This window comes from Adiantum capillus-veneris, chromosome 2 (assembly GCF_014529385.1).
Source record: "Adiantum capillus-veneris isolate H3 chromosome 2, ASM1452938v2, whole genome shotgun sequence".
NCBI lineage: Eukaryota > Viridiplantae > Streptophyta > Polypodiopsida > Polypodiales > Pteridaceae > Adiantum > Adiantum capillus-veneris.
Genome location: NC_140932.1, coordinates 138,012,119 through 138,023,883, shown reverse-complemented (window position 1 = coordinate 138,023,883; position 11,765 = coordinate 138,012,119). Strand labels below are relative to the sequence as shown.

The window sequence follows — 11,765 nt, the reverse complement described above, 5'->3', positions numbered from 1 at the left end:
TAGCCCAAATGACATGGCCATATACATGAATGCTCCCCATTCAGTGATAAAAGTCATTTTCCCCCTATCTTTGTGCAATCTTCAGTTGGTTATATCCACTATATCCATTTAGAAAGCTATACATCTTGTGTCCAAGTAACTCATCAAGCATCGCGTCTATGCATGGTAGTGGAAACTATATCCACTATATCCATCCACAAAGATATACATCTCGTGTCTAAGTGATTCATCGAGCATCACATATGTGCATGGTAGTGGAAACACGTCTTTGATGTTATGAGTGTTTAGATTTCCATAATCCACACACACTTTGACTTCGACTTCTTTGGGATTACCATGATTGGGAACAACTAGTCACTACTTACTACTTCAGTGATGCATCTCACCTTTAGAAGGTTGTCAATCTCTTCCTTCACCTTCCTTGCATAGTTTGGGTTCATCCTATACCTCTATGATCTGTGTCAAGCATCTGGCTTTAGTGGTATTCGATGCTGGCAAACTTCTAGATCAACTCCCTTCAGATACATATGCTTTGAAGCAAAGATATCTCAATACTTGTGAAAAATTTGCCTTGCCTTTTCTTTAATCTCTAGCCTCAAGTGTTTGTTGATTTTTATCATTTTTGGATCTGAATTTAAGCCTAGGTTCCATTCCTCTACTTCCCAATCATTTGGTAATAACTAGTTAAGTGTCCCACCCCCTTTTCTTTTGGCCAAGGATTCAACTTCTTTTTTTTATTCAAATACCTCATTGCCATGTGTATTTGAATTGCTCGAAGCCTGCTCTACTTGAGATATTGTCTAAGGCTATTAGATCCTTGAGTGGAGATTCAAATTATTCCTTCCAAACATTTTCTATCCCGTGATTATTTTTATCAACCTCGGTCAAGTGAGCCTTGACTTGCCCTACCTCCTTCTTAGGGGTTCTCATCATACACTCTTACTACATTCTCAGCATTCTCCTTACCATATCCAGAAGCTGGGATTTCCACTCTCTGAGCTTCTGAGCACTTTGGTCTCTCTAACCTCCTTTGTTCTAGATCTGAGTTGCAAATACCCTTTCTTGAATAACAGGTCTTGAGTTCAACTCTCCTCGTCGGATAGATCTTTAAGGTCTCTTCGGATAGTTTCATATGACGTTAAAATTATCTTCTTCTTCTTCTTCTTCTTGCACATAGATACACACATTAAGGTCTTGAATAGCGTAATAACATTGCTCTACTCTCTCTCTCTCTCTCTCTCAAGGCTCGAAGAAAGGTAGGTTCGCTTTAGCCAAAACCTCTTCAAATCAAAATATGGCCACCTCAAATTTTTGCAAGGAGGATTTGAGAACAGCTCAAATTTTAACATTTTTAGTTGAAAAGTTCAATTTTACACAGAATTTTCCTCCTCAAAGAGGTGGAAGGGATTTAAAACTGGCTCCATAAAATAATTTTCCAGAGCTGTGCACACAGCACAATTTCGGATATATTGATGCGGGTTCAAAATTCAAAATACTAGAAGAAGAAATTTTAACGCTGTAGGGACAATTGCTAGAGACCTCAAAGAGCGCGAAAACAAAGAGCGGTTCCGCACGCGGGGGTGCTACCCCCGCCTGTGCGTCATCAACGCTCCCCAGCTTGCTGAACTCTTTCGGCAGAGTTGGAGACTTGGAGAGGAAGAGCGAGAGAACATCGAAGCCCTGCTGATCGAAGCTTGAAAAGTACTTTGTAGAAGAAGGTTTCGCCAAGATGGCCGACCCAGATGACACAGACATGGATGCTCTCAAGAAAGAAAAACTTAGAGCTTATGAAGCTTCTCTTGGCGGGTTTGAGCTCAAAGCCTTCGAGGCTCTGGAAAGAGAATTTCAGGAGGTTCTGTATCTTTTATCCATTCCTGCAGATTCAATGCCCAAGCAGAATTTCTCTTACTGGTCAGACTTAATGCTGGATGAGACCTCCTTCTTTTGCAGGTTTTGCAAGAGCTACAACAAGATAGGAGCTTGGATCGCTTCAGGGGCGAGTATGAGAAGTTGCACAGGGCTTTGAAAAAGTCTCATGGTTAGTGGCAAAGGTTTTTTTTCTTTCAGGTCATTCTCGTGAATGAGCTTTTTGCCCAACACAATGATACATTGTTGGTATTTGGAGTGAAGTCACATGCACAAGTTGAACCCCATGGGGCTCTTCTGCAGAAAATGTTTGGCAAATTTTGATATTCAGTATGAAGACATATGCACTAAATGCAACTCATGGCTGCTTTGTGCGACTCAAACAAGCAAGACAGAAATTATGCAACCTAGAGAGTTCTTTTAAACATTCATGTTTAGAAATGGTTTGCGTCCTCTTGCACCTGCACATATGTGCGACGGAGTCCTTGGTGCACAAGGTTTTGGACGTGAAGGCACCGTCCAAGTGGATTAAGGGAACTTAATGTAGTAGTAATACTGTTCTTTAAAGTTTGGCAAATTCTCTTCTCTAGGTATTGAACCGGAGAAAAACTAACTTCTGAATTAAGAAGGGGTTACCTCTCTAGATTCGGGCTCAAAAGATAAGAACTCATCCAATTTGAATGGGTCTGTTGCCACTCAAACTAATGTGCTATGTGCAACAATCTGATTCAAAGAGGAAGTTATTTGAGTATATTTGTACTACAGAGGGTCAAGTTTCCTGATTAGAAAAGTGCCTTGTTACATGCGTTGTTCACATCTGTAATCTAACTTTACCATCTATCTTGAGCCATGAGGGAAACTCTATACTTGTAGAAGATGCATATCGATGTCCTTGCAACTTTAATTGGCCATCATTACTTCTGATGCTCTAGAGAAGACATGTCTAGCTGCTGTTCTCACAAACAACTCAACAGAAAGAGCTTACTTACGATTGTAAATAGATAGGCTAAATTATGGGCGACTTCAGATAGAGCGTGGCTCCATGACTAGGCAACACACGTCATTGCTCTTGAAATGTGAAGTAGGTGGAATGGTCAAAGGTTCACCCTTGCTTGAAATGCTAGTATGAAATGGCCAATCAGAAAACGTAGGAAACTTGTGTCAAAGTATGTGGTTAAACTCATCATGATTAAGTAGGCATTCAGATCATTGTACTTCTCTTTTCCTAGTCCTCAAACTTTTTGTCTTGGAACATCGGATTTCATGCTGATGCATAGTTGCCAGGAGTTTCAGAAGCGGGGAAACGTGAGAAACGGAGTTTTGGGCTCAGAAGGAAATGCGGAAACGGGAAATGGGAATATAAATAATTATATAAATAGACTAAGTAGTATATTATAAAGAGATGTTAGCTCTGGTCTGTATCGAAACTTACATCAGTCAATGTTTCTATGATTAACCATATAAACACTTGTGACCACTGCTTTGATCATTTGTACTTCAAAGTTTGTTTCACAGCAATCAATTATCCATTATCAGTGTATCATGATCCACACCAAGACTTCAAGACTACAGCATACTACTCAGACTTCCATTTCAGTTGCTTGTAGTGAGCACTACCTCCATATCCATGAAGCACGGTCACAAGACCCCATGCATCGTCCTTTGGCGTGATAGCAAGCTGCCACAGATGCCGAAGGATTCGGATCCGTGAATCCATGTTTCTTTTTGTTTTTGTGCGTTTGTGTTTTGGGGGGGAGAGGGGTATGTTGTGTGTAGGTTGTTCTTTGCACAGACTCGCAGTCTAAATGAAAGGCACAGTGTGCAGAAAATAATTGATGGTAGAATTTGGCCGATATAGGGTTCAATAAAATTTGAAGGCTCCGAAACAGCCCAAAATGTTTAGCCCATTCAGAAACGGCCCGCAACTATAGTGGATGAAATGCTCCATGCTCATCTTGCATCGGAGGTTCATGCAAGAGAAAATTTTGAATGAGATCAAGGGTTCTTCCTTGCACGAGTCGTGCTTCTGAGGTCCTTCTTATACTTATTTGCCAACAAATCTTGATAGTCATTCTTTGGGCCTAGAGTTGACCATTTTCAAATCATTGCCACCCATGGGCAGAAAGAAGTACAATTGTGCAATATGTTCACATTGCTTGAAAGTCCTGTGTAGTGAGCCTGTAAAGTACAATCCCATGCCTCCTCCATGCTCATATTTGCCAAAAAAATATATTTCAAGCCCTAAGTGTGTCCAAAAGATGGGTCTTAACCATCAAGTCCCAACACTTGAGCCAAAGGTGGTTTGACACCAAGGTCAAAGAGTGAGGAGATTTGCTACCCACTGGTCAAGGGGCCAGCACTTTGGCGTAGATTCACCTTAAGCAGAACAGGATGTCATATGTGCACTCAGATTTGGTTTTGTGCTCCATGTGGACATGCTATAGCCTATGACTATTCTAGAGCCATGTGAACCTAAAAAAGCCGAGGGTATCATCCTTTATGTGGGTATCATGACCCTTTGATGGACATCTTTGGCATCAACATGCAGCTTAGAATCAAAGAACCCATGCCTTCTTGTGCTGATTGGGTAAGTGGGGCATGATGTGAGCTAACGTGCAGCTTAGAATTTTGCATATGCAGGTAGTTTCAAATGAGTAACTTCATTTGAATGGCTACTTGGAGATACCCGGTTCCAAGCCCGTTATGAAGTACAAAAGAGGGGCTTGACAAGTTTGTGGTGAAGAATGGTACCTATTCCCCCCCCCAGCCAAGGGGGCTGCCCCCAAGATAGCCAGTTGCATCTACATTTTGGATTTCCTCTTCAACAGTGCCTTGGGCACCTTGATATCAATTCCAAACGTCAATGCTCAGCCCTATTCATCACTTGTAGTTGCTTCGGAAACAGCTATCATTGTGTGTTTACCAATTGTAAAATCGCATTTGTCATCTCAGAGACCTCAACAAGGCTATTGGAGTCTACTGTGTTGCTTGTCAAGTGCTCGTGTTGTGCCTGCATCGGTGCACTCTAACGTGCATTGCAAGTCTGTATTCTAGAGTGGTACACAGACCACTCGATCTCGGTTGCCCTTTATTACATGTATGCTTCATGATCTGTCCCTGGCCTATGTTCTGCGTGATGCAGATTAATGTCTCCTTCGAGTCTACATTTTGAAGTGGAGCACAAGCTAGTCCATCTCTCTCTCTTTTGGTTTGCCTTGTATTGTTTTCTTTTGTTTGCATGCTTTTATGGTGCAAACCAAAGGATGGGAAGGTGAATTATTATGAACCAAAGAGCATGTGAAGTGCACATTGTTTCTGGGGTTGTTTTAAGTTTCAACTGTTCATGTACTTTAGAATTTTGCATTATACTGTTTATTTGTGATAGCGAGCATTGTAAATTTACTTAATCGTTAAATTTATACGATTGTACAAGTTTACAGTATTAGCTTTATGCATGGTGTGATTTTTGAAGTGTTTTGCTGTTGTAGAAAGCGAGAAAAGACTCATTAAGAAGTGTAGAGAGCTTAACAATGAAATCCTTGCAAATGCGGCAAAAGTGCAAAACGCATTGAAGTTAAATGAAGAAGATCAAATGATCATTCTTGCTTTAAAGAAAGAAATCGACAAAGCATGGAAGATGGTAGATGCTTCTCAAGAGAGGGAAGAGAAGGCCAAAGATAATATACAGTAGGGTCTCATCATTAGATAACACATATTTTTACTAAAATAAGAAAAACGTGTAAAACCAACTGCATCTTTTTTAACTTTGTTCCCGTGAATATTTGTGCTGGACTTGGTTCTCGTGTACTCACACACACACACACACACACACACACACACACACACACTCACACTCACATACACACTCACACTATCCCAAGAGACCTTAAAGATCTATCCGACGAGGAGAGTTGAACTCAAGACCTGTTATTCAAGAGGGAAATGGCATAACCAATCTACCACACTTGGGTGATAGAAAGGTTATACCATTTTCCTCTCCTTATTAGCGCACACACGGGTGCGCGCACACACGAGAGAGAGAGAGAGAGAGAGAGAGAGAGAGAGAGAGAGAGAGAGAGAGAGAGAGAGAGAGAGAGAGAGAGAGAGAGAGAGAGAGAGAGAGAGAGAGAGAGAGAGAGAGAGAGAGAGAGAGAGAGAGAGAGAGAGAGAGGAGGAGGAGGAGGAGGAGGAGGAGGAGGAGAAGAAGAGAATTTTAACGTCAATGAGGGTGTGATTGGGTAACTTGTGGTGGGCCATCCCGAGTAGTCCCTATGTAAAAAGTAGTTATCTAGTTGTGTATGGATCCTTTATGTGTAGGTCCTTTGCTCCTAAGGGTAGTCTCTCCTAGGCTACAGATCTCCAGCAAGAAGAGACCTAGGCACTTCTGCTCATAGTAATCCGTGATGTAGGATAAGGGCCAAAGCCCTCTTTGAATAAACAATGAAAACGCCCGCGGATCTTATAATATGCTGTGCACTGGCGGATCTAGTGCTCCTCTGTCTGTGGCTCTCTCTAGCAAACTTGGCATAATCTCCTTGGGGGGTTATACCTTTGTATTGGCTAGTCTCTATCTCCAATTGGTGAGATGAGGTGCGTAGCTCACCAATAACACATCTAATGCCATTAGATAGGTGGGTGTCCATATACTTGGGGTGTGAGATAAACCCATCATCTGTCGTCCAAAGAAGACGGTCTCGATAAAAAGCCATCTTCAACCCCAACTCGTGTGACGAAGACACCAAGTCCTCCTAGTATCCAGTTGAATGAGATCATGTGTGATAATCTTGCTAATGTTTGAATGTGTGAGGGTGAGGGATGGTGCATGTAGGGAATACTCAAAAGGGGGCATCTTGTCCATACTAAATCCATGTAGCTCAAACCAAGATGGTATCTGTGCAAACCAACATTATGTACCACCCTCACTAGCCAGTTGTTGCGATGAATCAAATGCTAGTCGTGCATATCTGTTGCGTGGTAGCTCCCATGAGAGAAATGAAATGAAATGTTATATTAACGTCTTCAAAAGGCCATAATGACCTATGAGACCCGATAGTTACAAAGTGGTGGATCTGATACAAAGTCAGAGTAACAAAATAACCTAACAACAATACAAAACAAAGATATATACTATGGGGTCCTAAGTTGATCAATGTGAACCAAGCAAAAGACCAAGCAAAAAATGGGCGGCTTGTTGGGATAGCTGAATCACAAGAGATCTAGCATCTGTCGTTGGCGAATCTCATCAATTTCCTCCATGGTTAGTAGTCTGACCGGGCGTCGTGCATGCTTGGCCATCGTGCTCCGAATTTTCTGTCGTAGCCTTGTCGATGCTGTGTAGTTCTTCGCAGTCGCGGGCGCCTAGATTTCCCCAGTTCAATCGCTCGGTCAATTAGTGTGCCTCTGGTATGAGACGAGGGGGAGCTCTACTGTGGGAGTGGCTCTTGCGGCTGTCCCGTGTCTGCTTTGAAGAAGTCTGTGATCCGTCTTTGAGACTGGCTAGCCTCGCCATTCATCAGGCTATCTCTGTGTGCGCAGCTCGAGCAAGAACAGACACAGACATCTCTGATCTTTGTATCCCATGACTCTTGAGAGTGTTTCAAAACCTTCTCTGAACAAGCAATGGAAGCGGCCTTGTATCTCGTAGTAGACGGGGCAGCGACATGTATAGTGTAGCTCTGTCTCAGGTTCCATGTTACACAAGGGGCATGTCCTGTCCTCTGTTGGTACTCCGCTGTATCTCCCCGTCTCAATCCGCAACTGGTGAGAAGATGTGCGTAACTGGCCAATTTCACATCGTATCCCATGAGACAAGTGGGTATCCATGTATTTGGGTCTCGCCACAAAACCATCTTCCGTAAGTTGGAGAAGGTGGTCTTTGTAAAAAGCCATCTTCGTGCCCAATTCCTGTGCTGGTTGTATCCATGTCCTTCTGGTGTCTAGCTGGGTCAGGTCTTGGCGTATGAGCTTGGTGATCTCTGACTGTGTAAGGGTGAGAGATGGTGCATCCAATGAGTAATGGAATGGTGGCAGCCGGTCTATGCTGAACCCATGTGCCTGAAACCATGATGTCATCTCCCCATACCAGCATGTTGTATCTCCTTGTATGGCTAACTGTCGAGAGGCTTCAAGTGCTATGCGAGCATATTTGTCTCTAGGAAGTGCCCATGTGCGGTTTATGAAGGAGACTGATCTGGTGAGCGCCTCCACCACAAGTGGGGGGGCCGCTAGCTCTGCTCGGATAATGGCCCGTGGTACTGATGCCTTGGCTCTAATGAGCCGCGAGATCATAGAGACGAGAGGTTTCTCCATGTTCCCCCATCCATCTGAGCGACCCGTCCTCCCGTGGTGATCTAGTGAAGGTCCCCATATCTCGGTTCCATAGAGCAATGCTGAAGCCACCAAGGTATCAAAGAGCCAGAGCTTCGTCCAGGGCTCCTGAAACTGAACCTGCGAACACATCCTCTCCAATCTACCCAATGCTGCGTGGGCTCTAGTAAGTCTGGTTTCTGCTGCTCTTCTGAGTGAGAATGTAGGTCCACTAAAAACCACTCCAAGGTAAGTGTAAGCGTCCGTGTACTCCACAGTCTCCTGGCCGTATGTGAGTGTAGGTGCTGACCTCCTGATCCATTGTGGGGTGGTATTAAACACAATAACCTTGGTTTTACCCAGGTTGACAGACAAACCACTTTCGTGGGCAAACGTATGCAGAGCATCCAATTGACGTTGCATTGCCTTTGGGGATTCGGAGATCAACACTATGTCATCAGCATATAACAAAAGTGGAATCCATGTCCCTGCCAACTGAGCACTTTTATCCCCATCGTTGTCAATGTAGTCAGAAATCTCATCCACATACATACCGAAAAGAGTGGGAGAGAGCGGGCAGCCCTGCTTCACCCCAATAGTGGAGTGAACCGGTGTAGAAAGTCCCTTTGGGGTGCGTACATGCCCTACTACTGATCTGTACAATGCCATGATCCCCCAAATGAGTTCTGTGGGTACTCCCATTTCCTGTAATCTACGCATCAGTCTAGCTCTGGGTACCGTGTCGAAAGCTTTGCGGAAGTCCACAAAGCTACAATAGATCCCTCTCCCATGAGATCTGCCTTCCTCGATGATGGCCCTGAGTGTTAGGATATGGTCAAGAGTAGAGAAGCCTCTCCTGAATCCTGCCTGCCCAGTTGCATGTATTCCTTCCCTCTCTGCCCATCTACTCAGCTGTTGCTCAAGAATGGATGCATACAACCGTGCCAGTGTGTGCCCAATCATAATAGTGCGATAATTCCCAGGCTCCATGGGGTCTCCTGATTTGAAGATAGGTACGATTGTAGATAGGCTCCAAGTGTCAGGTAGGCCCTCACACATGGCACGGTTAAACATAACTGCTAGAAGCTTTGCTAGTAGGTCTTTGGCATGCATGAAATGCTCAGCTACTAGACCCTCATGATCATATGCTCTCCCAGTCTTCATCTTGTCAATGGCTTTCTTCACCATCTCAGCAGTGAAAAAGACACATGTATGTGGGCATGGGTCGGGGGGGTTGGGGAGGGGCGGCTGTCCAGGTACTGTGTACAAAGATGATGCGTACTGACCCCAGGTCTCTGTGGAGGAAATAGCAGGGGGGGGGGGGACTGCTCATGAAAGAGCCGCCACGCTTCACGCGAGTCTTGACTCAAGAATAGTTGATATAGATCCTGCTCGAGTCTAGCCAAAAAAGCCCTCTTCTTTCGCCGCACCAGGCGTCGGAAGTCCATCTGTGACTGTCTGTGAGTGACGTCCCCCAACGGCACCTCCCTCTGAAGTCTGGCTCTAGTCTGGCGGCACTCCTTATCGTACCAGCTGTTCTGAGGCATGCTCCCAAATCGGCGGCTCTGCTCAGGCTGGGTGTGTGGGTATGCTTCAGCTGCTGCCTCATGTAATGTCTGTGTCAGTATAGTAGTTAGCTCCTCCAGAGGTCGCCCCGGGTCCTCAGTGCATAGGCGTCTGTAGATTCCGTCCATGTATACAGAGTCCGTCTCCCTTGTGAATGTGTAGGGAGTAGGGACTGCTACTCGTGGCCTGTGTGCTGCACTGAAATGGAAGGAGATGGTCATTGACACCAAAGCATGATCCATTGCCACCCCGACCAGTCTGGGCCCAATGTGAGATCCTCGATACTAGAGATGAGATTCGGTTGTGCCATGACATAGTCTACCGTGCTGGCTCCATGTTTGTGTGGGAAGCACGGAAAGCCTCTCGCAGCAGGAAATCCTGTAGGCCGTTCAAGATGGCCAACCCATGTGCAGTGCCCATGTCTATCAGGTGTCGCCCATACTCAGTATATTCCATATCGTGTGATAGTCTGGAAAGGCCCGTCTCTGCCACATCTATCTCTCTTAGCATCTCCTCTGAAGTATCATAAAACACTGCCTAGTGATGGGCAGTCCTAGCATTGAAGTCCCCGAGGATGATAATGTCACCGTCCCTAGAGAACTCCCATATGTCATCATCCAAAATAGAGAAAGGGGACTGTCCTTTGGGTGGTGCATACACTGATGTACTCGGGGGAAAGTAACAAATAGCTAGATAGAGGTATCGGCCTATCTCTGCTTTCAGTCTCACCCACATGTACCTAGCCTGCTCGTCCCTGCGGGCTATATGTATCAGTGGCTGCAGATCCTCTCTAAATAACACTGCCACTCCTTCCGAGCCCCGCCCTCTCTGCTTTGAGCGTGTCTCCTGTTTGTAGGCTGTCTCCCACCTATATCCACTGATGTGAGGCATGGATTGCCCAGGGGCGTGGTGTGTCTCAGAGTAGAAGATGATGTCTCTTCCAGTAAAGCTATCCTCAAAAGCACCCACATCAAGACGCATAGATCCATTGCAGTTCCAGGCAACTACTTTGAGTGTGGTCCCATAAGTCTCGCACCGTCATGTGGAGCGTCGCTCAAGTATTACCACTTTTCCGTCTCGGTAAAAAGCGATCTTGCCTTTTCCCCTTGCCGCTCTAATCTCCGGCATTACTTCTTGCATATGAGCGATTTGCGAGAGGGTGAGATCGTCCCCAAGAAAGATGCCAGTCTCTTTAAGAGTTGGTCTTTTCTTCTAGAATGACTTCTTTGCTTCCATGGAGGGAAAACGGAGGATGAGTGCTCTTTCTTTTGAGGTTTCTCCACTGCCTCCATTTTTCTTTATGTTGCCCACTCTCCATGCCCTTGTGCGTGTCGGCTCATGAATCCCCATCAAGGTTGTGAGTTCTTTTACTTCTTCGTCCACATTGCCTTCGTCTTTAAGACCGCAAATTCTCACATGTAAAGCACGCACCCTTCTCCTTTGCTCCTCCTCTAGTGTCTGGTTAATGATGTTGTTGGGTGTGGACGTGGGCGTTATCTCCTTGTCTTTTCCTTTCTAGGCCACCTTGATCCATTTCTCGGCTTCGTCTGCCTTCTGTTGGGTTTTGGTAAGAACATCCACCCAAGAAGTCGTCATTTCTTTGTGCTGTTCTTCTCCCTCTTTGATGGCCCGTACTTGTTCCTTGATCGTGTTGATTTCTTCAATTACTGAGGGTTGCAGTTCGCCCTCTTCCAGTGCGTTTCTTGATCGGGCTTCGGCAAGTTTTTTCTTGAGTGACGTGATCTCTTCCTCTTGGGTCGTCACTCGGTCTTCCAGCGTGCTTATCTTGCTCTCTTGGATAAGCACACGTCCTTCGAGAATGTTTATTATGCCCCAGAGATTGCGGTTCATCTTGGTGATGGTCTTCGTCATTTCCTCTTTGCATTTTCGAATGGCATCCTCTAGGGGGTCGGCTTTTTCGTTTGTCTTCCTCATGTTTGATCGCCGTCCGCAAGGGGGTTAGATGCGCGTGTGCACCCACTCTAGCAGCGGGCGCGGCACTGGATGTACGTGTGCACCCAGACTGG

The 11,765-nt window shown here is 45.2% G+C and overlaps 1 protein-coding gene across 1 annotated transcript in view; it reads left to right on the top strand.

Moving 5' to 3' along the window:
* The first annotated feature begins 1,530 nt into the window (after nucleotides 1-1,530).
* The window catches only part of LOC147463722 (cilia- and flagella-associated protein 58-like), an 86,002-nt gene continuing 75,767 nt past the window's right edge, over nucleotides 1,531-11,765 (top strand). Inside the window, exons 1-3 of the mRNA XM_086490441.1 lie at nucleotides 1,531-1,852; nucleotides 1,951-2,038; nucleotides 5,355-5,553. Coding sequence (XP_086346567.1) covers nucleotides 1,730-1,852; nucleotides 1,951-2,038; nucleotides 5,355-5,553 — 410 coding nt within the window. The 5' untranslated portion in view covers nucleotides 1,531-1,729. The remainder of the gene's footprint in view (nucleotides 1,853-1,950; nucleotides 2,039-5,354; nucleotides 5,554-11,765) is intronic.